This window comes from Phocoena phocoena, chromosome 9, assembly GCF_963924675.1.
Source record: "Phocoena phocoena chromosome 9, mPhoPho1.1, whole genome shotgun sequence".
Classification (NCBI taxonomy): domain Eukaryota; kingdom Metazoa; phylum Chordata; class Mammalia; order Artiodactyla; family Phocoenidae; genus Phocoena; species Phocoena phocoena.
In genome coordinates, this window is record NC_089227.1 from 17,886,433 (window position 1) to 17,913,737 (window position 27,305).

A 27,305-nucleotide genomic window follows, 5' to 3' on the forward strand; every position below is an offset into this window, starting at 1 on the left:
CAATGTTATTCTTTTTTTTCCTTAAAGTCTTGAACTTTATTGATTTTGACACCATTATGCAATCTTAGCTTTTCGCGAGATGGCAATTACTATTCATGACATTTACCAAGTTCAAAGTCTAAAAAAGGAAAATGGTTCATTTTATAAACAACAATTTCACGAAAAGATGGCTTCTCCAGTGATTAAAATATCAGGATTATTTAACCGTTTGAGACTTGAATGAGAAAAATATGTACTTTAATCACACCTCCTAAGTTTGGCCCAACTGTGATTCTGCCTAACTTGCTTGCTACAGATTCAACATTTCAAAAGGCAAAACTGTTGAAGTTACTAATATATTACTTAATATATTTTGCTTGCTACAGATTCAACATTTGCTTGCTACAGATTCAACATTTCAAAAGGTAAAACTGTTGAAGTTACTAATATATTACTTAATATAAAAGATTAACTTACAACATTGTCAGCCCAATCTGCTAGTACTGTTGAGATATAGTTCACGGCATTAAGAATTGCACAATATCGAAAGCCAAGGGAAGCTCTAGTCTCTTCTTTCATCACCTGAGTTAATCGTATCCTAAAATCATCTACTAAGTCCTTCTGTAACTCCAGGAACTGCAGCTTTCTGGAAGCTGTGGGAAGATTTTTATATCTGTCTGTGGAGAAAGTTAACAAGACATATGAAGGTTTATGGTACCATCCATGACATAGTTATAGGTTTTTCCTACTGACTGGCTTTGGTGCCTTTGTCAAAAATCGATCGACCATTCAAGTATGGATCCATTTCTAAACTCTCTAAGTACGTGGGTTTCCCAAGTATTGGTATTTGTCAAAACTCATTGATCTGTACACTAAAGATCTATGCATTTCACTGTATATGAGTTATGCTTCTAACACATTGTAAATTAACTATACTGCAATTTAAAAAGTTATGCCTCAATATTTTAAAAAGGCATATGAGAAAGTTATATACCAAAACTATTCTATTTCTTCAACAAATAAATGACATTTTTTTTTTTTTTTTTTTTTTTTTGCGGTATGCGGGCCTCTCACTGCTGTGGCCTCTCCCGTTGCGGAGCACAGGCTCCGGACGCGCAGGCTCAGCGGCCATGGCTCACGGGCCCAGCCGCTCCACGGCATGTGGGATCCTCCCGGACCGGGGCACGAACGCATGTCCCCTGCATCGGCAGGCGGACTCTCAACCACTGCGCCACCAGGGAAGCCCTAAATGACATTTTTTAAAAAGGAAGGAGGAACTAGGATAGGTTAAAAGAGATACATAGTTAAGGATTTATAGGTGAAATGCTAAGATGTCTGAAATGTTCTCTAAAATACTTCAGGGGAAAAAAATCTGGATTTTGGGGGGAGAAAAACACATAATAGAAAAGTGATAGTTTTAAACCTTAGTAACAGATACCTGAGGGTTCGTTATGCTACTTTTATATATATTAGAAAATTTCCATAATAAAATTTTTTTTAATCAGTTTTGCTAAATTTTTTTGTATTTTAGTGTTTTTCATATCTTTCTTACAGTTAGAATATAGAATTTACTGAGTGGCCTGGAATGACACCTCTTCAGGTTACTAGACAGGCCCAAGCAATGGACAAGACACTGGAGGATAACGGCAGTGAGGGCTCAGTGGCATCTGGAGAACCAGCAGGCCTGCAGTGCCCTGGGGCAACGTGGATGGCTGCAGACCAACCAGGGCTAGAGGCAGCTGGGCCACCCTCCAGCCAGAACATTCTTGCACCATAAGAAGAGGTCCTATTACTATTCCAATCCCTAAAGTTACTTTATTATTTTACTGTTCTACAATCTTTGATATATCGAGGTGAAGAAAATAATATATAAAATTTAGGTCAATCACCATTTACTGAAGACACTCAAAAAGTTGAAAGGCAAGAGATTTCAGGTAATAAAATTAAATTCTTATTTGTTTTTATGTAACGATTCAGGAATTTTTCCCTCACGGAAACTAATGTTTAAGATCTTATTTAGATTACTAAAAATCTAAAAGCTGGAATGCTGTGCTAGAGTTCTGCCAAAATAGAAACTGCATTTGAAGGTATTACAATAACCACTATATATTTTGTCAAACTACCTGAAAAGTACCATGTGAAGAATCAGTACTTTCATTTACTTTTTAAAATTTTATGTATTGAAGTATAGTTGATTTACAACGTTGTATTTAATTTCTGTTATACAGCAAAGTGACTCAGTTATACATATATACATTCTTTTTCATATTCTTTTCCATTATGGTTTATCACATAATGGAATCCATCCCCCCCCCCCACACCCCTTGGCAACCACAAGTCTGTTAAGAGTCAGTACTTTAAAAAAAAAACAAAGTTGTATCTTAAAAGACTATACTTACCAGTTATAACCAAGAGTAGTGTCATAAACGTCTCTGCACAGTCTGGAACTTTCATCTCATCCACATCAGTGATATCCTTATATTGGGATATCCAGGCAGCTTCTGACGAGAGCATTGAGTCCATTTTTTGAAGAGCAACTGATAAGCAGGAAAAAGGATTATGTCAAACAACTAGTTACAGATTGTTACATTACAAATTCCTAATCTTTCAACTCATAATCTCTTAGGAATGGTAACTTTTCATGAAAAAATAAATCTATAACCTCCTACTAGTTGTACTATATTTAACGTGCTCTATTCTAGGGTTAAATAAGATATTTTACTTCTCCCTGCCGTACCTACCCCAAATCTTCAAAATAGTTACACTCACTAGACAAGCCACATCCAATATGATTCCAGCAAGAACAGAAATACTATACGTAAAATCTATAAAACAGTTAACTATATACTGTACTGGCTTGAATATTCTACCCTAGAAACCTGTAGAGTGCAATTCTGGGAAAAACTGAAGCTTGATGGGAAGAAAAGAAAATAAGATGATCTCTGAAGGCAACTTGGTAAACCCTAACCAAGAAAAATATAGATGGCTCTAGTTTCTACCCAGAACTGGAGAAAATTTATATACGCAAAAAGAGGCATCTCTCCCCACCCCACAGCCACGTGAGCACTTACATTTTCTCTCCACAGTCAACCATCTCTGAAAACAGGTCTCTTCTGACAGAATATGCATACAATTAGCAAAAGTGCTGGGATAGCCATGAACGCTGTGTAGTTCTCTTTCAAACAAAAGCACCTCATCCACCAAATGACAGAAGAGACTGTCATCATAGAGCAGACAAGGAATATCAGCAGCTAACTTTTCAAGAACCAGCATCATAAGGCCCCGAGAAAATTCAAGCTACAAAAATATACATAAGCATAAGGTAATGAAAATGACAGGTTATTCATGGACACCTACAACTCTAAAACGGAAATGCTTTGGACAAAGTCTCTTACCCTTGCAGTTACCGAAGAGCCTACTTTGTCTAATATTGGCTGAATCTTCTCATCCAGAAACTGAGTGTGGTTCCCAATCCACATAAGTACCTGAGCCAAGTACCATTCGGGCTAAGGAAGGAGGTAAACAGTTTGAATTCTTAAGTCATTCCAACTGGAAAGTTTCAGTTAAATGTCTCTATTTAATTGTAGACACACAGTACTTACAAAAATTAGTTGAAAATTCCTATATGTAAGAGCACAATTTCTACTCTGAACTTTAAATTCATGCAAGGCTTAATAATCAAATGTTTCCCAATGTACTCCCAATAAATTTCAATAATGTGGCTTATGTCAGTAAACTCATAAATTTACAATGCCATAAATATTTAAAACCTAGTACTTTAGAAATATGTAAAGTATAAATATTATATATATTTTTGAAATAACATTCCAAAATAATTTTTAAACATGACCGTCTTCTGTTTTGTTCTTTTTTTCAAAACCTAAATTAGGAAAAAAAAAATTGGCTGGTCTGCATTACAAGAAATACAAATGCTTTAAAACAGGTATAATTAGAGAAGAGTAATATAAGTATGCAGCTTTTTAAACTGTCCCTAGAGATGATTCTATAAACCTTCCAAGTTTTGCTGGGCAGGAATTCTAAAACATTTACTGAAAGGTAAAACCCTGCTGTGTGCTAGATGCTGGGAATACAGAAATGAAAAAGGGGCAGTAGCTACTCTCGGGGGCTGCATAGTTCAGGCTTGATGTCATAGTACTAGGACCACTGGAACCACACTTCAGGAAGCAACAATATAACTCACAATTTTCTTACTTCAAGTGATCACTGCCTCTCTACAGTTTAGGTTTATTGTTTTGTCTCACTTACACTTACTAATAGGTTCTACTTTTCTTTCCACCAACATCCCATCCAAAAAAGGAGGAGACCCATGAAGTACAAAAGAACAAGCTGAATTTAAGAACCAGAAATCCATTGTCACTCTACTCCCTTCCTATACAGATGTAACTGCCTATCCCTTGATTCCTTTAATAGTCTATAAAGCCTATAAACTCATTTATGGATGACACATACAATGCCTGGTGTAATCTGGCATTTAATAACATTTACTTCAAAACACTGAGAAATTAAGAATATATATTTTAAAAATAAAACATGACCCTATTACAAAAAAAAAAAAAAAAACAATTACCGAATCCCTCTGCTACTTGCACTGCATTAGATGTAGCAAGACTCAAGAATAGTATCCACCCCCTAGCAACCCCCAAGGTTATAATTCTCAACAAATTCAATCAAATTTCATTGAAAACAGTTGTCAGTGATTGTTTTTCTGATCAAATTAAAGAAAAAAATCTCAACAGTATGCCCAGTACACATGGGTATAGTCCCTCAACTAAAATGTTGGTGATAATTTCCTCAAAGCCATTCCTGTCACTTATCCCCATACTCTGTCTTACACAGCTACAAATCATTTTAGCATCAGCACTTCTACTCAAAAACTAATGCTCTACTATCTTTTGATTCTCACTTTTCTTTCTGATATATTTATAAACCTGAAGGAGCAATCTGCACAGTGGAACACATGTAGATCCAGTTGTAAAAAGTGCCACAGCAAATGCTACAGCACACCCCAGGGGAAACTTCAGAAACTGGTCAGATGATGTGCTAGTGAGTGAGCTGATGCCTATAACAAATCAACACAAGTCCCAAAATATATCTATAAAGGGTAGTGACAAAACAGGAATTTAACTCTTCAGAGAAAAACAGAAATGTGAATAGAATCAGATTTTAACTCAAACCAGCAGAAGTACAGAAAGCCTTAACATTTGCTATTAATAAAAACCAAGGGCAAGAATTGGCAAAGCACACCTTGCTTATAACATTAGTTTGTCGGTTCCCTCTGAAGTGATACCTGAACCTCTTTTGAAGGGGAGTCAGCATAATCTGGATGGGCAGGATGACAGTAGGGGATGCAGGAAGAGAGTATTTTTCTGGAAGTTGTTTTGTCTCAGTAAGTAATTCATCTCTGACATAGTCAAGTCAAGGAAAAAGAAAAGCATATGTATATGTGTGTATATACACACACGTATGTGTATGTATATACACACACACGTATATGTATGTATACACACATTTTTCCGAGACATATATGATACTAAGTAAAATTAATTATAATACGGATAATATGTAGTCTAACTTTACATATGACTTCAGTAAAATACATGAAAAATGTTATTAGAATTAATCTCTTTCCTAAAATAAAGAATAATAAGTAATAAGGAAACATATTCAAGTAATCGTGCTATTAAATTAGTACTACGTTAATAAGGTTTCTTCCCATTGCGCATTTTTTTGATTGTCCCATGAGACCTATATGTGATGCAAACTTGTACAGTCATGCATTTCAGAACTCCTCAAAGCCGTCCCACCCACATGCAATTTATGTGGAAGGAGAACAGTCCATGGGCATACATAGATCAAGTCCAAACCCACTACTCCCTGGCCACTTTCAGAAAGCTTTACTCTCTGGTCACTTTACTCTCTGGCCATAAATCCACTCTAGAAAAAAGAAATTTTAGTGAGTTTTAACTCCAACAAAGATACGAGGTTTGTAGTTTCAGGAGCTGACAAAATAGTGTCTCCAAGTTACTGTATATCTCAGGGGCACTGGCTGGTCGACTTATGCCAACAGTCTGAGACTGAGGGGGTGCGATGAATGGCCAATGAAGCTGTGCTAAAATTTCCTCAAAGTCACTGTAACAGAAAAGTGACACAAGTATTACAGTAAAATACCGTGAGCACCAAATATCCATCTGAAAGCAATTACCATGAAATATGGATAAATTTCTTGCCTTGTAAGCTTGTCCTTGAGAATTTTATGCCAGAATTTAACAGTGGCTCTCATGAAACCAAGAAGATGAGTACAGGATGATTCCTGAAGCTTGATGTCAAGTTCTGCCATAGAGGCCAGAGTAGAAGCTGCCTCTGGGACATTATTGGTCATCAGATATTGCTGAATGTTATCACTGCAAAACAAGGCAAAACAAACTGTAAAGACAGTTTGTTCACAATAATTCCAAACATGGAAAAACGGCTGTTTCCTCCTGCTTTATATAAAGCTACATCCAAGAAAGAAGGAAGCGCCACCTTGTAGTGGCTTTTTTACCTGATACGCAAGTCTCTGGGAGCCTGGAGTCCTCAAATTCAGCATCCTTCTAAGAACAGTGGCCTGTGTTCAGGATACCTCCCTCCACCTGTCCCTTCCCACCCCTCCCAAGGTAACAGAATTTTCCTTTGTCACGTTCCCTCAGGCACCACTCATTTCTAATAAATCTGTCTTTGACAGAAGTCTGTCATATCTTAATCCAAAGGGGAGAATGTGGGTGGCATCTGGTAAGGTCAAATATGGTAGACTTCAATTTTTACCTACTTTGCCCAGCTAAACTGGATTATAGGAAACTTAGGGAGGTAGCACCTCAGAGTCTAGTCCTTTCAAGTTACTGTTAGCCAAGTTGCAGACAAAATTTAAGGTAAGCTCTACAGCAAGGGTAGCTAACTCAAATGCCTGGCAAGGCCTGATGGGCACAGTAAATGAAAAAAGCAAAGTGGGCGGGGACTAGGACAAGCTAAAAAGCACATACCCCATCCTAAGGCTCCAGCCAAGTGCTGCCACACTGGAGTGTAGGTCCAATGTAGCCAAATCTTAAAATTTTTCAAGAGAATCCAGAAACCAAGATTTCCATGTAAAATCAAACCAGTTAATCAAATTCTTTAAAAGAAGCCAAATACAACCTATCTTCAGGATTCATTCAGCCCATGACTACCATTTTGCATATTGGCTAAATAAAACGAAACATTTAAAACTGAAATGTTTCTTTTGATGAAAATAACATTCCATATCTTAAGCCAGAATAGGAACAAAATTTAACCTTTTCAATAATTAATCTCAGTTCAGGGGTCGGAAGTGCTCTCCCTCTAGGCAGCCTGTGTACATCCTACCCAGGCCTGGCCACTTCGCTAGGTGAGAGTAAGCTGGGACTCTCATCCCCCGCTGAGTGCCACGCTTCGGTTACGCTGCTGGGTGGGCACAGCACCCTCCTTAAGCACAGGAATGTGTACTGCCACCCTGCCCATCTCTGCTATGCACTAGTACTTTCCCTTCTCCCTCCACCACGAGCGGCCTTTGTTTTCCACCATCACTGCTTCAGGCCTCAACAATCATACTAATCTCATGTGTGTAATTATTCTATTTCTGATAGCCTTTTTGGCCTTCCCCTATGCTCATTCTCTCATTTTTCGTTCTTCTCCTTTCCTAGTCATTCTTACTAAGTTTTTTAACAGATTTTGTCTTGTTTTTTAAAATTTTCATTTATTTATTTACTTATTGGCTGTGTTGGGTCTTCATTGCTGCGCGCAGGCTTCTCCCCAGTTGTGGTGAGCGGGGGCTACTCTTCGTTGCAGTGCGAGGGCTTCTCATTGTGGTGGCTTCTCTTGTTGTGGAGCACGGGCTGTAGGTGCACGGGCTTCAGTAGTTGTGGCACGCGGCCTCAGGAGTTGTGGCTCGTGGGCTCTAGAGCGCAGGCTCAGTAGTTGTGGCGCAGGGACTTAGTTGCTCTGCAGCATGTGGGATCTTCCCAGACTAGGGCATGAACCCTGTCCCCTGAATTGGCAGGTGGCTTCTTAACCACTGCGCCACCAGGGAAGTCCCCAGATTTTGTCTTTTATAGCTATTTTCAGAATTTAAATCATGAAACCAAAAAATCTACCAATGTAGGCAGAAATTTTAATATAGCTTGTTTGAAAGGCAATACCAGACACTCACAATCAACTACCAGTGATATGTATTTAATTCAAAAAGAGTTACAATAGACCCTTGAGGAACATGGGTTTGAAGTGCACGAGTCCACTTATACACTGATTTTTTTCAGTAGTAAATACTACAGTAGTACACAATCCCTGGTTGGTTGAATCCGTGAATGTGGAGCTAAGGATAGGGAGGAATCGTGGATACAGAGGGCTGACTATGAGTTGTATGCAGATTTGACATCTGAGGAGAGCTGATGCTCCTAACCCCTGCGTTGTTCAGGGGTCCACTGTATTTCTTTATTTTTCCCTATTCAAAAGCAGCAGGACTCTGTTTTTCATCTAATAATAAATACTGTGTAGCTCTTCTTAGGTGATACCCACTGAAAAAAATTCAAATTATAGAGAAAGCAATCCATTTCATTAAGTGACCGTCTCTAAAAGGTAAAAGAGGAGTATTACCACACTGATGAGCTGTTTTATTAATTTGGCATTATAATCATTTTTATCATGTGTTCACAATGTAACTATAGGACTTAAAACTTTTTACTTGGATTACTTTCTTTCAAACGCAAATTAAGCTCCCTTAAAAGTTTATGTTCATTCATAATAAAGGAAAAGAATCATTATCATAATGCTATTTTCGTAACTGGTAAAATCACATTATTATAATCTTTAATTAACCCAATTATTTAATGGCATGCAGGTACTTTCTAAGACATAGCCTCAAAGGAAAATAATAATTATGAGAACAAAGAGGCCTGTTTTACCTGAGTTCTTCAATTTGTGAAATCCATTTAAGATAAGCAAGATGCCGTTCAATCTCTCCGATTTGGTTAATCATGGCTCCGAGATCTTCTATCCAGGGCTGTGCAGTCAGCAAATGGCTGTTAATGGAACTGAAGAGATGGCTTTCTTGCTCCAGAAAGTGATTAAGGAATTGCTTTGATTCTTCTGCACTTTTTAAGGCACTCTGAATTCTTTTAGGGATTTCTGATGAAACTGTAAGTACCTGCTCATACCAAAAACAAACAAAAAATAAAAAACAGCAGCAATCAGATAAGATTCTCATTTTTTTCTCTTTTTTATTAGTTACCTTCAAAATGCATGTTTGTTCTAATAGAAATGAAAATTGTCATTTAAAAGCTTCAAAAGAAACGTTGGGTTTCTGCATCCTGTACTAACCAAAACTCAACATGAAATGCTCTATGTGGAGGTGTGTAGGGAGGGCCCCCAGTAAACATCTTTGGATCTACCATCATGAAGCTCAGCACTTTCAGAGGGTCCAGCCAAAGAACATTTACCTGCTTTATCTACTAATAATTTTCTTTCAGAAACAAATGAGGCTCTGATTCTAAAAGTCTGGGTAACTAGTTGCAAAAGTTCCCCAGGTGATTCTGATTTAAGCCCAGATTGAGAAGGAACTATTGACTTGGTAAGATGATACCCAGGTAATGCCTTTAGATATGATATTTATTAAATAAATTTTTCTTACAGCAGATGGAAAAAATATACAAATATCAGGCATCATTACAATATGATAAGAATATTATAAAGGAATTTCAATTTAATCAACACTGATTAGACACTCTATACCAGGCACTGTGCTAGGGTCTGACAGATAAATTAGACACAGCATCTGCCCTTAAGCTCAGCTGGTATGGAAGAGAGATGTAGGCAAACCTTCAACAGTGGGATCAGTGCAATAAAAGAGATGCCAGGTGTAATGGTGTACTAAGGCAGTGCTTCCCAGACTTGAAGATGCATAGGAATCACCTAGAGATCTGGTTATAGTGCAGATTCAGACTTAATAGGCCTGAAGTAGGGACTGAGATTCTGCATTTCTTACAAGTTCCCACACTTTGAGTAGAAGGTTTTGGGGTGCAAGGCAGTTGTGCTTGCATGGCTCATGCACAGACCTTTGCAGGTTGGGTGGAAATTTTTAGGGAAGTTTGCGCCACCAGGGAAGTCCCCCACTGGATTTTTTAAAACATTATTTCAGGTAATATGTTTATTATAAAAAGAAAAAAACTTGAAAATACAAAAAGATATAAAGAAATCACTTGTGGGACTTCCCTGGGGGCACAGCGGTTAAGAATCCGCCTGCCAATGCAGGGGACACGGGTTTGAGCCCTGGTCCAGGAAGATCCCACATGCCGCGGAGCAACTAAGCCTGTGTGCCACAACTACTGAGCCTGAGCTCTAGAGCCCGCGAGCCACAACTACTGAGCCCGTGTGCCACAACTACTGAAACCCGTGCACCTAGAGCCCATGCTCCACAACAAGAGAAGCCACCGCAATGAGAAGCCTGAGCACCGCAACGAAGAGTAGCCCCGGCTCACTGCAACTAGAGAAAGCCCGCACATAGCAACGAAGACCCAACACAGGCTAAATAAATAAATAAATAAATAAATATATAAAAGAAGAAAAAAAGAAAATAAATCACTTATTAACCAACCACCCAGAAATAACCATTATTATAATGTTATACTTATTTTAATGTTTTCTCCTTATGTGTGCATATATAAAAAAATTGGAATGATAGTGTTGTAACATTTTGGTATCCCATGAACTTACTTTTAAAAGCACATTAAAAGTCATTGTATGAAAATGTCAGACATAAATGTCAGACATAAATCATTATCAGTAGGAACTTTCTTTTACATAATTTGTAAAACACCTAGCACATTGTAGGTCCTTAAAACCTATTAAGCAGTTTTAAATGATTAGACTGTCACAATCTATATTTTCAAAACTGCCTATATATTAATGGTTATATTTACATTATATTATAATGAGTATAGTACTGATATTGTTTCAGTGAGTTTTAATACTTGCCTGTTCTTCTAACTGCATTTTACTTTCTGTCATCTGTTCTATGAGTTTATCAAGTTTCTTTAAAGATTTAAGGTCATTTCCAACTTCCTTTTCTATAAATACCGCCACATAGGAAGGGAGATCACCGTTATCTGTACTTTCACAGACTGGTTGGTTTCCAACGACAGCTGCAATATTTATGTCACCTAAAATTAAAGAATAACAATTACTCAACACCACCAAGTACTATGGAGTTAAAAGAAATGCAAAAGATATACAAGGCAACATATCTACTTTCAAAAGTTAAAGAAAACACTACCTGTATATGGCATTTTTGTATATATAGTACTTGTGTGTATATGTATATATATATACACACATACACAAAAATACCCTAATGAATATAGTGTGTGTAAATGAATATATGTATATATACATACACACTATATTTTATATATTTATATAAAGCAGTCAGCCCTCCACATCCATGAATTCAACCGACTGCAGATAAAAAAAAAAGTTTTTTAAATCCAAAAAGTTCCAAAAAGCAAAATGAATTTGCCATGCTCCAGTAACTATTTACATAGCATTTACATTGTATGCAAAATTATTATTATTAGCATTAGGCATTAAGTAACCTAGAGATGATTTAAAGCACACAGAGGATATGTGTAGGTTACGGGCAAATACTATGCCATTTTATATAAAGGACTTGAGCATCCAGGGATCTTGATATTCGCAGAGGTCCTGGAACCAATGCCCCATGGATACCAATGGATGACTGTATATATTTATATATATATATATGGGTATATATATGCATATAAATACACAAACGCACGTACGCACGCACACACACACACACACACACACACAAATACCCAAATGAATAGCTATAAAGCAATCTATCGATCAAGTACTACTATAAAATGCTTAAGAGCTTAGGAAATTCTGAGTGAAAGAAAAATTACTAAACTCTGTCCTAGTACCCTAAGGTTGCAATAGATGTTGGCATGACAGTGCAGTTACAAACAGAACTAAACTTTTCTAGACAACTGTGTATCTTAAGAATCTTTTATTACTGAGGGGAAAAAGGTCAAATCTGATTCTGCTGATGCAGCTTTTATTAAATTAGTAATATATTTTCAAATTTTGTGAGGAATCAGATGGTATAGTCTAGAATAACACCAAAGGAGGACTCTGGTTTTAAAATGTTTAAAAAAAAAAAAGAAACAAAAAAGGTATTGAAAGATCTCAAGTATATGAAAAAAAGCTGAAAGGGAGAGCAATGAGTAAAAACTCCTCCTGATATAAGAGTAAAAGAGTTTTAAAAGCTTCAGAAGCGATTGTACAAAGATGTCCATTTCAGGGACTTCCCTGGTGGCACAGTGGTTAAGAGTCCGCCTGACAATGCAGGGGACACGGGTTCGAGCCCTGGTCCAGGAAGATCCCACATGCTGTAGAGCAACAAAGCCCATGAGCCACAACTTCTGAGCCCACACGCCTAGAGCCCGTGCTCCACAACAAGAGAAGCCACCGCAATGAGAAGCCCGCCCACCACAACGAAGAGTAACCCCCGCTCGCCGCAACAAGAGAAAGGCCATGCACAGCAACAAAGACCCAACACAGCCAAAATAAATTTTTTTAATAATAAAAATAAATTAATTATATAAAAAAGATGTCCATTTCAGAAACAGAAAAAAAAAAAATACGAGAGAAAACACATTACCAGGAAAACTCAAAATGGCTAATGCAACCACTAAATTGTACAATCTAAAGTGAGATTCTTCCCATGGCAAATAAACTAGAATTGGCCAGTTCATATTGGACTTATTAATATGACAAAAACAGGTGATTTGGAACCCTCTTAAGAAGAGTGGTAGCAGAGGCAACATGTATTATAGCAGAACACACAATACCCAGTGAAAACAGGAACGCTATGTAGCTTTGCTCTCATCCCACCAAGTATGTGAAATTTCCCAGAGTCCACTCCTTATTCTATGCTTGAAAGTCGATCATTTCCTGTAGTTCACAAGTCAGTTTTTCACTCTGCAGGAGTCTATACCTTCTTCCACTATCCAGAATATTTAAGACGTAATTAAGCAATTTAAGTTACCTTGAATTCTTTGTGGAATGAGGGAAGATTCAAATATATAAATTTAAAAATTCTGATTTTTATTTAAACAAAACACTTAAAACAAATTTCTAGTAAACAATCCACTTCAAAGGCAATTAAATTATTTTCCATGGTCCTACATTTGTGGACCAACAGCACTGCTCCTCTCTTCCAGAGTATCTCTACCTGTACTTTTGCTGATGATCTGTGCCAGCATGGCTTTCTGAATGTGCCCTGAACCCAAGAAACCTGAAGGCTCAAAGCAGTTTCTTGACAAAGACCCACAGCTGGCTGCCATGTCCTTCTCCTACTCCCACCCCCATGTGCTAAGATGAACTGCTTCCTTTTGAAGTGTGTTTCCATGTGTAAGCTACTCCTTTTGGTTACTTATGGTTTCCTTCTTCCTGAAAAGTTTAGGAAACCTGAAGTTTGGGTCAAACTTTATAATGGTAACTCCATGTCACTGTGCAGCCATTAAGTTCCCTGATATTAAACACGCTCAAGGGACTTCCCTGGTGGTGCAGTGGTTAGGACTCTGTGTTCCCAATGCAGGGGCCCCAGGTTTGATCCCTAGCCAGGGAACTAGATCCCACATGCACACCACAACTAAGAGTTCACATGCCACAACTAAGGAGTCCACATGCCGTAGCTAAGGAGCCAGTGAGCCGCAACTATGGTGCCCGCCTGCCGCAACTAAGACCTGGCGCAACCAAATAAATAAAATTTTTAAAAATAAAATAAAAAAAAATTTTTTTAAATAAATAAATAAACCACGCTCAACTCTAGTAAGTCCACAACTTGAATGATTCCACATACAGGGTTTAATCTCCCTAGAGATGAGTTGTACCTAGAAATTTAAAAAACAAACAAAAAACAAGATACTGTAAAAATTCAGAGTAATAGCCAGTGAACTCCAAATGAAAATAAATACTATAAAATAAGGGCCCTGAGAAAAAGAGAGTAGAGTTCATAGAAACCAGACATTAGGATAAACCTGAACATACAGTGCATTTCTCTACTTCAGGTTTGCCTGTAGGATTTGGTTGTCTCTAAACAAACGATTAATGGTTTGTTAAAAGCGTGACTGTACTAGTATATATTTCGTTACAAGGACTATAACAATTTCTAAAAAACAAAACAAACAAAAACAAAAAAATAAACAAGATGTGTACATGAGAGATAAAGCTGGGGCAACAATACAGAATATCCTGAGAGCTCTGCTAGTTGGACTTCACCTCTGTTCTTTCTTGGAGCTGCCCTTGTAGAAGTGGCTCTTTACCAAAAATAAAGCGTTTTCCTTTTTTTTTTTTTTTAATTGAAGTATAGTTGCTATACAATATTGTATGTTACAGGTGTACAGTATAGTGATTCACAATTTTCAAAGGTTATGCTCCATTTGTAATTATAAAACATTGGCTATATTCCCTACATCGTACAATATATCCTCATAGCTTTTTAAAAAAATTTTTATTGGAGCATAGTTGATTTACAATGTTGTATTAGTTTCAGGTGTACAGCAAAGTGAATCAGTTATACATAAACATATATCCACTCTTTTTTAGATTCTTTCCCATATAGGTCATTACAGAGTACTGAGAGAGTTCCCTGTGCTACACAGTAGGTCCTTATTAGTTATCTATTTTATATATAGTATGGTGTATATGTCAATCCCAATCTCCCAACGTATCCCTCCCTCCCCCTCCCCCTTGGTAACCATAAGTTAGTTTTCTACATCTGTGAGTCTATTTCTGTTTTGTAAATAAGTTCGTTTGTACCATTTCTTTATGTTCCATACATAAGCAATATCATATGATATTTGTCTTTCTCTGACTTACTTCACTCAGTGCTTATTTTATACATAATAGTTTGTAATTCTAAATCCCCTACCCCTATATTGCCCCTCCCCGCTTCCCTCTCCCCACTGGTAACCACCAGTTTGTTCTCTATATCTGTGAGTCTGCTTCTCAAAAATAAAGTTTTAAGGAAACAGCAATGAAAGGCAAGAGGTTATAATCAGCCTCATTAAAAAACAACAGTCACTTCTGACAAAATGAAGATAAGAATATCTAGATAAAGATATGCCTAAATGCAAAATGTAACTACAAGAGATTAACATAATATATACCAGTATTTAGTACTGTGTATGTTCCCCTCCCCCAGGCCTTAAAAAACCCAAATTTTCCTTTGTTCTCTTCAATTTATAAGAATTAAAAGCTTCACATGCAATGAGAACGAGTAGCTCACTGGTAGGTAGAAGTGAAACTAGTAAGATTCTATGCCTCAACTTACCTACTATAAATTCTAACATTTGCCCAGCCTACACTCAAAGGTTGTAAATGGGACTAAAATCCATGTTTCCTGAATTTCAAAACAATATTCTTATTTTCTTCTCCTTCAGATATGATCAGAATTGGCTGGTCTGCATCAAACCTTATTACTACAGGACTCCATCTACTATTAAGTACAGGAGTCACAATGTTGACTTTTTTTTTTTTTTTTTTTTTTTTGCGGTACGCAGGCCTCTCACTGTTGTGGACTTCACTGGCGGTCCAGTGGTTAAGACACCATGCTTCCACTGCAGGGGGCACTGGTTTGATCCCTGGTCAGGGAACTTAGATCCCGCATGTCTCGGGGTGTGGCCAAAAGAAAAACAAACAAACAAAAAAACCAAAAAAACCCCGCGAACTACAGGTCAAGTGGCCCAGGCTCTTCCACCGATATATATATATATTTTTTGCGGTATGCGGGCCTTTCACTGTTGTGGCCTCTCCCGTTGCGGAGCACAGGCTCCGGACACGCAGGCTCAGCGGCCATGGCTCATGGGCCTAGCCGCTCCGCGGCATGTGGGATCTTCCCGTACCGGGGCACAAACCTGCGTCCCCTGCATCGGCAGGTGGACTCTCAACCACTGCGCCACTGGGGAAGCCCACAATGTCGACTTTTTAAATTTATCTTATATAAAATATGTGAGTTGTGTGATGTATCTGCAGACACAGAGGCAGGGCTATGTGCAGAGGGAATGTTTTGTGAAGATAAGCTTGCTGTAGCTTAGGGAGTAAATTCTATCTTCACTTTTTACAAAAAATTATACTCTTTTGATTTAACCATTTAAATGCAGCATAGTACATTCTTAGTCAAATGACATTCTTCAAAATGACACAATGGTGATTTGGGGGGGGTGGTTAATGTCTCTCCTTTCCTCTATTTTTTGTAAAGAGCACTTCCAATTGCAAAGAAATTGACCAAGCCAACAAAGGAGGATCTAGGGCTCAGTGGCATCAACTTCCCAGGCATCTGAATGGGGCAAAGGTGGAAATGGGAAGGGTTAAACTGAATGATATGAGGTACTCTCAAATCCTTTAAGGAAAAGGAGCTAACTTGTGGCAGCTGTGACTGTCAAGTGCTATGAAGTACTCAGAGCTTTCTTTCTGAGGCAGATTGCAGCAACAGGCAATGTTAAGGGCAAGTCTAACTCCTAAAGCCAATATGGTAACACAAGCACCCTTTCTGTTACTACTACTCATTCCCAGACTATTTGCCGTGATGAGAAGAACCAAAAACCCTCTGATGGAACAGCTGTGCCATGCTTCCCGCTTCCTCTCCCAGTAAATTTCACTTCAAAAGGCCCTCAAGATTCCTTGATTTCCAAAATCTTGCCACATTTAGCTTATAGAAGTAAAATACCAAATGTCCACCCCCTGGTGTATGCTCCTGTCCTAGGAAGGAAATGGAGATAGTGACCTTTACCCTATCCAGTTCAAGATCCAGGAACCAAGTTATCTGTTGTGCTCTTCCCAGATCAACGATTACCTGCAAATTCACTGAAGGTAAATACAACTGAACAATGATCATTTGACTCCTCTGAATGCAACTAAGGTGGTGGTCATCTCTCCTAGATCATTAGCCCCTCGAAATTCCTGATGCTTCATAAGTTGATGCTTCACTGAAGTAACAGGCAGGCCCCAATTACTCTGAATCTAGTATGAAGGGCAGCACTGGAGTGAAACCACAAAAGTCCCTGCACTAGGTAGGGCACAGGAAGTGCTCTTCTCCAAATCATGCCATATTTTACCATCCGGAAAGGCAAAAATATGTGTATGATGATAATCAGTATTTAATACAGAAAGAGAAAAAGAGATGCTTCATCTAAAAGATAACAGGCTAAGACCCTTCTCGATGCAGACCCTTGAGGGCAGAGTTTTGGAGAGATGGCTGGGTAGAAAGTGCTAAAGTGTTTGGAGTCCGCTTACTTTTCTCCTTGATGTTCTTCCTTTGGTCACCATTTTCAGAGCAGCACTAGAAGGAGATCAGGTGTGACAAACACATTAAGACTGAAGTGATAGGTGGAACTCGCACAGGGTTCCCAGAGGGCATCCACTGGAAGACAACAAGGTCCCAGCCCCCTCCCTCTGGGGCCTTCCTGAGAGGTCAGGATCTGGAGGTTCTAAAACGGGCCACCTCCCTGGGGCCACCACTGCCACCTCTCCAGGCCCGGCCTCCAGGGCCACCTCCCCAGAATGACCTGTGTCATCTCATCGGGATCACCAGAGCCACCGCACTGGGACCACCTCCCCCGGGAAGTCTTTGCCACCTCACCAGAGTTGCAAGAGTTATCTCCCCCGGGCCACCGCAACCGCGTCCCCAGGCCGCCAAGGCCACTTCATCGAGGCACCCTCCCCTGGGAGGTCTGTGCCACCTCACTGGGCCACCAGTGTCCCCGCCCCGGGCCATAAGGGCCGCCTCACCCGGGTCGCCGGCGCCTTGCCGAAATCGCCGGCCAGGAGCATCCTGCCTCCGCGCGAGTCCTCGGCTCCTTGCGCAGCCAGCGTGGCCAATGGACTCTGGCTCCGGCCAGCGACCAGACACCAGTAGGGCTTCGAGACCGTAGCTCCCAGAGCCACAGCAACTTCCTCTGCCGTCTCGCTGGTTTCTTCCTCTCCTCCCAGAGAGGCCCTGCCCACGCAGCCGCCGGCCGTTCCCGGTGGCTCCCCCTGGCGGCGGGGGGCCGGATCGGCTGCTCTGGAAGGAGAAGGGGGCGGGGGCGGGGGGGAGGAGGTCCTTCTCAACCTCGGTAAACCTCCTCCACAGCATTGGGGTCGTTAAGAATGGAGCTTGCAGGTATCCCTCTCTGCACAGTGTAAATTCAATATGAATCATTTCAACTTATATTTTAGATGATATCCCAGATGTTCTGAGTGTGAGGAGGCGTGTTGACTAGCTTTAATGTAATTTGGTTGGACAGTTTAGTTGCGGAATTTCCGGTGTCTTTATCTTTGGCTCTTTCTTTTAAGGCAGATCAAATTCAACTAGAGGTGACCCTCCAGCTTCCTACCTGGAGGGTACAGATCTGGTTGTAAACACTCTGGGACCTGAAAGGAGGAAAAGGACTCTGCGGCTAACATACACTTCAACCAGTGCAGAGACCAAAAAAGCCTGTCCTTTGCCAAGGAGGGGACCTAGGAGTGCCAGCAAGAGCTGAGTAGAGGACCTAGGGATTTGACAATTTCAGAAACAAACATGGAAGGTGGTATCGCGGAGACGGAAACAAACAGGGGAAGGGAAAAAAAGCAGCCCTTAGAGAAAACAGAAACCATTCAATGAGGAGAAAACCTTATTTATTTATACACTGAGATGTGTGACACCATTGCAACCATAAAACAGTAACAGACTACTATTTTAAAAGGAGCATTCAGAGACAAAAAAATATGATAGTAGAAATGAGAATTGAATAAAAAGGTGGAAGATAAATGTTGGGAAGTATCCTAGGGGGAAGAAAAGCAAAAGGACAAAGAAATGAAAAATATGAAAGAAAAAATAAATTAGAGGACCACTACAGGGTGTTCAAAATACAAAAAATAAGAACTGTAAAACAACAACAACAGGGATTAGGGAAGGAGTTATCACCAACAAAACAAGAAAATTTCCCCCAAACTAAAGGTCATGAATTTCCAGCTTGAAGAGGTCCCACTGAGTGCCATGCACAATGGGTACAACTTGGCTCATCCCAAGGCTCATCATTGTGAGATTGCAGCACACTGGGGGCAAAAAGACAATCCTAGCCTTCCAAAGAGAAAAAGAGATCATTTAGAAAGGATCAAGAATCAGCATATCTTTTGATTTCTCAAGGGTCACAAAGAAAGCTAGAAGACATGGGAGCAGGTCTATTAAATTCCAAAGAAAATTTATTTCAAACTGAAATTCGGTACGTGACTAGTAAACTACCAATCAAGTGTGGATAAAGAATAAAGGTGTGGGGACTTCCCTGGTGGCGCAGTGGTTAAGAATCCGCCTGCCAATCCAGGGGACATGGGTTTGAGCCCTGGTCCGGGAAGATCCCACATGCCGCGGAGAAACTACGCCCGTGTGCCACAACTACTGAAGCCCGCGGGCCTAGAGCCCGTGCTCCGAAACAAGAGAAGCCACTGCAATGAGAAGCACTCATACCACAACGAAGAGTAGCCGCCGCTCTCCACAACTAGAGAAAGCCCATGCACAGCAACGAAGACCCAACACAGCCAAAAAAAAGGATAAAGGTGTGTTCAGACATTCAAGAGCTCAAAAAATTTCCCTTTCATTTATTTCTCCTTCCTCAGGAAGCTACTGGAGATGTACTCCACTAAAATGAGGGCTAAACAAAGAAAAAGAATGCATGGGATATAGGATACAGAAGACACAACACAGGAGAAAAATAAAGTGGGAAGCCCTGACAATAGCTGTGCACTAGACGTAGATGGTGCAGGTCAGAAGGCTCCAGAAGAGGCTCCTTCAGAAAGATGAGACTGATAGAACTTCTCATCTATCTGAATCTCTGGAGGGAGAGGTTTAAACAATCATTAAGAAGGCTTAGTGATGAACAGTAAAAATAAGATCATTATTAACTGCAAGAAAAACAAAAAATTGAGAAGTAATCATAGTATATTACTTCGCTCAAGATGTGAGTAATGTTTACCTAATTATAATGAAGTAAACACAAATCTGTTTTTAAAAGTACAGTATAACTGGGAACTTCTCTGGTAGGGCAGTGGATAATACTCTGCTCTTCCAGTGCAGGGGGCCTGGGTTCAGTCCCTGGTCAGGGAATTAGATCCCACATACATGCTGCAACTAAGAGTTTGCATGCCACAACTAAGGAGCCCTGGAGCTGCAACTAAGGAGCCCACATGCTGCAACTAAGAAGCCTGCCTGCCGCAACTAAGACCTGGTGCAAACCAACAAATATTTTTAAAAAGGTACAATATAACTATATTAGGCAGATAAAGGGAAGGGAAGTGTGGTGGGGCTGGGGGAAGGAAGAAGAGCTAAATCCCAATTTTCCACAAGTGAATTCAATAGATAGTGCCTAAAAGTGACACATCAAGAAATAGCAATGCAAATTTTACATAGAGAAATGAAGGTAAAAAAAATCAAAATAACCAGTTGAAAGATGAAGTGACTTTGAGGAAAGGGAAACAGGGAAGGGGCATGGTGGGGATACAGTCTCTTCTGTTTCATTGCAAAACTTACAAGGTTTCTATAGAATTATTTGACTGTAAATCACAGATATGTATAATTGATAAAAAATAAAATTAAAGGAGAAAAAAGATTGCTCTAAACCCCAATTTTTACCTCTGAACAATTCATATTCCAGTGAAGGAAACAGATGAAGTTTAAGATTGAGTGCAGTAAGTTCAACAAGGGAAATGTTTGCAATGACTGAGGGAGCCCAGAAAACAATTAACTACTATCTGGGGAATGGAGAGAGTTATCTAAGATGGACAGAATGCTAGACAATAATAAGGATGAAACGAGATAAACTGTGTGTGCTAGGCACTTAGCAATCCATAGTACTGGTGTGGAGTTAAAAGCAGGATCCTGAATATTATACATAATATACATGTTAGGATGTAATTTTAGCGTCAAGGAGAACATTAAACTGTCAAATGTTTATTAGAGGGAGTTGGAATGGGGAAGAAGTTTTGAACACTCCTGTGTTATTTTAACTATAAAGGCCAATAATAAAGAGCTGCCTTTTTGGAAAACAAAAAAGCAAAAAATGCATGTTTTACTTGGATCTTGTCTAAGGAAGTTTAGGCTGAAATGCAAAAAGCGTAGGTTTTGACCGTGGACCCAGTTAATGTCCAAAGAAACGTGAACATTCTTTCCTCCATACGTGCTTGTGGGGAGTTGGGCCACAATCTCAGAGAAGGTACTTTTTAAAGTACAGTTGACCATTGAACAATACAAGTTTGAACTGCCCAGGTCCATCTATACAGATTTTTTTCAATAAATACTACAGTACTATATCATCCGCAGTTAGTCAAATCCACAGATGTGGAACTGCAGATACAAAGGGCTGACTATAGAGTTATACTTGGATTTTCAACTGGACAGAGTTGGTGCCCCTAACCCCTGCATTGTTCAAGGGCCAACTGTATACGAAAATTAAAAGTTTAGATTGAATTTCTACTGTGTGGGTGTGGTAAAAATACTTGCAGTTGCTGTCATTGGTACATTAACCTATGAATTAACCACAGTTCAAGAAAATGTGATTGTACATGCATTAGGGACAGAAAACTACTCAAAGTACTTAACTGAGGCGAGTAATATCAGCGGAAGGCAGCATAGAACGCAACCAGTCTTAGCGAATTACGTATGATCAGCTAACCAGATTCCCACATGTAAACCCAGATTTTAAAAACAAGTCTACTGCTGCTATGGAAAACTATATGGGGGTTGGTCAAAAATTTAAAAATGTAATTACCATATGACACAGCAGTTCCCCTCTGGGTATATACCCCCCGCCAAAGCGCAGGTGCGACCGCCTGAGAGCTCATGGAGTGAACGGACCACGGTGAGCTTCAGCCTCGCAGGTTGCAAGGCCAAAGGGTGCAAGCAAGAGGCTTCACGGGGGCCACTGCGCAGGGGTGGGAGGGAGTGGGCGGGACCTCCTCCACAGGTTGGTGGGCGGGGGCAGAGGAGGCGTGGCCGGCGGCGGAGGGCGTGCTCCGCCCCGGGGTGGGGCCAGCCGGGAGCGGCGCGTCGTTGCGCCGCACGTGTGCGAGACCAGCCGCTGTGAGTCCGCCTGAGCGCGGCGGCGTCCAGGTGCTCACCGAGCTCGCTGCTTATGCCTGGCCGCCCTTGCGGCTGGTTCTTACGAGTGGCCCTTGCCGCCGCCGCCCTCTGCGCCCGGAGCAGCGCGCCCGCCTCCTTGTCGCCCGGTCCGCGCCGCGCGCGCGCTCTCAGGCCCCGGGTAAGTGCGCGACCTCCCCACAGCCGCCCGGGCTCTGCGGCCAGCTCTCGGCCCTGCCACGCGGCCCAAAAACCCCGCCCGGAGGGGCAGCGTAGACTGGGAAGGTGTCCCGGCCGTGGTCTGAGCCCGCGGCGCGCCCGAGGCGCCTCCATTACGGATCGTGCCTGCGGGAGCGTGGCGGGAGCCCGGCTGGTTCTGCGGTTCGGCGGTGCCAGCCCCGCCCCCAGCTCTCCCGGCGGGTCCTCGCAGGCGCCGCGCCCTCCCTCCTCCCCGCGGCGCTGTTAGCCCGAGGATCTCAGTCCCACTCCTCCCATTCTTTGCCCCTGAGGCTCCCTAAACTCTTCTTCCTCCCGGAAGAGAAAACCCGCCTTTATCCCGAAGCCCTTTATAGCTTCCGTACACCGCTGAGCCAGGCTTCTACCGGGTCCAGCCCACGTGCTTTCGTTCTCTTATTTATCTGTCATTACTAACAGCGAACCTACTACGTGCCAAGCAGGCACTCAGGTGACTTCTTGTTTTGTATACGTCTCCCAGTGTAGGAGCAAACCGGAGTTTTTCTCGGTCAGTGTTTAATGAGTGGATGGAGGAGGTGCTGTTGGGCGTGTTGACCCATCCGCACGGAGTCGTTACCGCCAACCCTGCCCCGAGAGGTTTAACAGTACACCCTCATTGCCTGGGTATTAGCGCCTGCCAAGAAATAGGGTTTGGAGAGTTTAGTCTTTCAAATATTTGGTTCCGTTGTCCGACCACTTTTTTTTTTTCATTCCGAAAATATAGGGTTACTAAGGACTTTTGTTTCAAGTCTCTAATCTGTGAAGCCGGCATGCCCCCCATCACCTTGGCAATCGTTGCCTTGCACCTCCTTGCCTTGGCAATCGAGGCACCTGCCCAAAATCAGACTGTACACTCATACTGGATAGGCAGTGATGTTGTTCAATCATTAGGCAAAGTAGCCAACAGTTCGTGTGTATTAATTTATAACTCCTTTTGAACGTATCTTTTGATTGATAGAAGCTGGTGCAGTAGAGCTGTTAATGAAACGTGGCTTTTGGCCCCACGTAGGAGAGAGAAATAACAGTCCAGCTGGTCTGTTGAATAAGTTTGCTCCTGGCTCAGGTTCTTTACAGGCACTGTACCTGCTGCCCGAACACACACATCTTTTCATGTCTAGTTCTTCCGTCAAGTCTTTGCTCACCAGGCACTTCGTTAGAGAGACTTCACTAAAGAGCACCCCTCGTACTCTCACTGTCGTTACTCTGCTTGACTTGTAGCTCTTATGCGTGCATGTTCTGAGATTGTTTTATTTTATTCTCTGATATGTAAGCTTAATGGGAGTAGGAAATTTTCCTCTTTTCCCCAGTGCCTGGAACAGTGCCAGACACATAAGAGGTGGTTAATAAATATTTGTGAAATGAATGAATCTAAGGGACTTAATGACTTCGCATATTAGAGTGTGGTATGTGCGCTGCCCTGAAGAGAGTGCTCTTTATTGTGAAAGCTGGAGGGATTCTTGATGGTTTGCAGAGGACGGAGGATAGATGCATTTAAAAAGTGGAAGTTGTGGAGGGTTTTGAAGTACAGATAAGATTATCATGGCTCTTCTTTAGATGTTCATTTTGCAGGAAGTAATGTTAAGGGACTGTCAGTCTTGTATTAAAATTTTGAAAATGCTAAACTTTATTTTTGTTGTGGATTGTAGAGGAAGCTTATTGGTGAATCTAATGTCTTAATGAAAAAGACTTTTAAATACTGTTAAAATTGTAATATTTCTAATCCCATTTGGCTCGTTCAGAGTGTAAAAGAAACAAAGCCTATTACTTTAGTATTCCCGCTAAAGAATTGTGGAGGACTTTGAGTTCATGGGTAAGTATCATTAAATTTCATTCTCTTCCCAGTCGTAGCATCAAGTTTCTGGTCGATAAAGATTTTAGTTGACATTTGAGAAGCTCTCATTAGTATCGTGGATAGTGTTTTTGTACAGCATTATGTTTCTTAAAATTTTTTTTTAAATTTTAGTACCATTTAGAAAACTCATAAAGCTCGTCCCTTTACTCCACATCCCCCCCCCTTTTTTAAAAGCCAGTCACTTTTTACAGCTTTGAGGTAGAAGGCTTGAATATGTATATTTAGATTATCCTGAATGCAAAGCTCATTTCCTTAGGGAAATCAAATGGGGGCCGTCAGGGTTGTTTTATTTTTCTGGTTGAATTCTTCTTGGCCTCTTGGATGTTCACATGATTCATTCTCTCTCTCTCTCATTTAAAAATTATATTTCATTTCAGTCTTTTCTTTTGTGTAGTTTCTGCTTAAGAAGACAACACTGATTTGAGTTCAGCCTCCCTTAGCACAGACGTTTGCATACCTGTTCTAGCAAATATGTTCTCGGCTTCTAGGCCCACAGACAGAACTTAGTGAAATTTATATTGAGTGATTTATAATCACTTGTGCTATATATACTTTAATAATCTCTGTGTTAGGGCCGTTGGCTAAAACAAATGGAAAGTATACTTTTGTTTAATGAGCTTGTCTTTACAATTAAATGTAACAAGAAAAAGAGATCAGGCAAGTGTCCACAAGTATCAAGAAAAGGACTGCCAAAAGATACTAAAGGTCTGTTTATTTGGTGCTCTTGGCAGTGCTTTGAGGGTCTCTTAAAATTAAATGGTATCTGAAGGAGAAAGCCATGTTTAATCATTAGCCCAGAGAACAAAAGAAGCATAAGAAGCTTTGGTTTTCCCCAGACTCAGCAATACAGTTCTGCAGTGGAAACCATCCATAATAAATATTAATGACCAACAGTTGAATAGCAGCAGCTAGTACAGACCTTTGACCAAGTCATCATTTTCAGCTTTAAAGAGAAAGGAACTGATACTTAAGAGAGGTGACCCACGTGGTAAATGGCAAAACCTAGATCAGGCTCCAAGTCATATGCCCAAACTGCCAAGCAAGAGTTGAAACCAGTGGTTGATACTTCAGATCCACGATCTGCTAGTATTCTCATTCCAGGGATGTTAGGTGTAACAATGCTGTCCTAAACCTTCTAGAATTTCATTCACATAGGGGAGAGTGAGGAGATGGGGTGATGTCCATATTTTGGCTTAGGTGACTGGTAGTTTGTTGCTAAAATTCCTTGAGTAAGAGGTGCAATTTAAAAGAAGTGCAGGGCTTCCCTGGTGGTGCAGTGGTTAAGAATCTGCCTGCCAATTCAGGGGACACACGTTCGATCCCTGGTCTGGGAAGATCCCACATGCCGCAGAGCAACTAAGCCCTGTGCCGCAACTACTGAGCCTGCACTCTAGAGCCCGTGAGCCACAACTACCGAAGCCCACGCGCCTAGATCCCATGCTCCGAAACAAGAGAAGCCACTGCAATGAGAAGCCCGCGCACCGCAACGAAGAGTAACCCCTGCCCCATGCAACTAAGGAAAGCCCGCGTGCAGCAACAGAGACCCAGTACAGCCAAAAAAAATTAATTAATTACTTAAAAAAATAAATAATAGAAGTGCATTTGTGGTGGGAAATGATGAGATCACTTTGGGACATGTTGAATTTGATGTTTGATTCTACCTCTCACCAGACTGTGTGACCTAGAGCAAGATACTCTGTTTTTTAGTGGCTAAGATGGGAATATTAATGACGCCTAAGTCACAGGGTTGAAGCAAGGCTTGATTGAGCTCCCTGTACACTATCATTGTTTAGCGGTCGTTATGATTGCCTCGGACCCCTCCCCTGAGTAAATCAGGGAGTTGGAGATGCGTCTTGGCTGGAAAACTTGGGAATGAGAAGGGAACAGGACTGGGGAAGCCCAGATTTAAGCAGCATGTTGAGTAGGAGGGGAAAAGAGCACCCGAGAAGCAGGACAAAAGCACGGAGTAGAAGCCAGATCTTCCACCAGAATGTAAGCTCCACGCTGGCGGGGCGTTTATTTGATTTGCTAGGGTGTCGCATGCAGTACCTGGAATAACGCCTGGTACAGGGGTGCGTGGTGAGTATTTGCTGAGGGGATGGAGTGCAGGGACGAGGAGTGAGTGTTAAAAGGAGTCTGGAATTCCCCTCAGAGGGGTGCAGTTGCAGGAGAATGGTTATAATAAGGGGTCTTGTGAATGTGCTGGAAGGAGGTGTGTCTGTCCCAGGATCCCTGTTTTCTTTGTGAGTGGCACACAGGACTTGGAGAAGACCCTGCTGACCAGGGATGGCCAGGCAGTATGGAGGGCTGTCACAAGAGGAAGTCCCCTCACCTGGTGATGTTTCCTCCAGCAGCAGCCAGGAACACAGATGGAGACAGTAGGATTGGTACTTGGTTGAGGTTTAGCAAGGATCGTGCAGCTGGGCTAGTGAGCAGGAGTGTTGAGTGTGGCTTAGGAGTTAAGAGCTGTTGAGGTTTGGGGCGCTTGAAGAAATGAAGATGGAAGGGGTGGTATCTTGCGACTGCAGGTCTCTGTGTTTGAAGAACAGGTGATGGGAGAGAGGGAGCAGTAGAGCTGGACAGAGTGGTGGTTTGATGAGAATAGAATAATTAGTGTACCTTTTTATACCTTGAACTCTTATTTTTATTATAAAAAATTTCAAACATGAAAAGTAGAGAGAATGATGTGATGATATCCCCATATTCTCATCACCCATTGTTGTTTCAACAATTATCAACTCATGGCCAATCTTGTTTTGAATCTATACCCCACTGCACTTTCATTCATCACTGGTAAACTATTCTGAAATGAAGTCCAGACTTCATATCTTTTCAACCATACAGATTTCATCCTGTATCTCTAAAACAAAGATTCTACTTTTAAGTGTAACCACAGTGATATTATTATACCTTAAAAAGTTGACCATGTTATCTTTTAATGAAGATACTTTTTTTTGTTTGTTTTCTAATTAATTAATTAATTTTATTTATTTTTGGTTGCATTGGGTCTCCGTTGCTGTGTGCGGGCTTTCTCTAGTTGTGGAGAGCGGGGGCTACTCT

The 27,305-nt window shown here is 40.9% G+C and overlaps 1 protein-coding gene across 1 annotated transcript in view; it reads right to left on the reverse strand.

Annotated features, from left to right (window-relative positions):
* The window catches only part of RINT1 (RAD50 interactor 1), a 25,674-nt gene extending 7,727 nt beyond the window's left edge, over window positions 1-17,947 (reverse strand). The window contains exons 1-11 of the mRNA XM_065883702.1: window positions 17,857-17,947; window positions 17,362-17,407; window positions 11,017-11,201; window positions 8,949-9,190; window positions 6,228-6,401; window positions 5,980-6,129; window positions 5,245-5,401; window positions 3,375-3,485; window positions 3,051-3,276; window positions 2,379-2,516; window positions 457-656 (exon numbers count right to left, since the gene is read on the reverse strand). Coding sequence (XP_065739774.1) covers window positions 457-656; window positions 2,379-2,516; window positions 3,051-3,276; window positions 3,375-3,485; window positions 5,245-5,401; window positions 5,980-6,129; window positions 6,228-6,401; window positions 8,949-9,190; window positions 11,017-11,201; window positions 17,362-17,407; window positions 17,857-17,898 — 1,671 coding nt within the window. The 5' untranslated portion in view covers window positions 17,899-17,947. The remainder of the gene's footprint in view (window positions 1-456; window positions 657-2,378; window positions 2,517-3,050; window positions 3,277-3,374; window positions 3,486-5,244; window positions 5,402-5,979; window positions 6,130-6,227; window positions 6,402-8,948; window positions 9,191-11,016; window positions 11,202-17,361; window positions 17,408-17,856) is intronic.
* Between the last annotated feature and the right edge of the window lie 9,358 nt (window positions 17,948-27,305).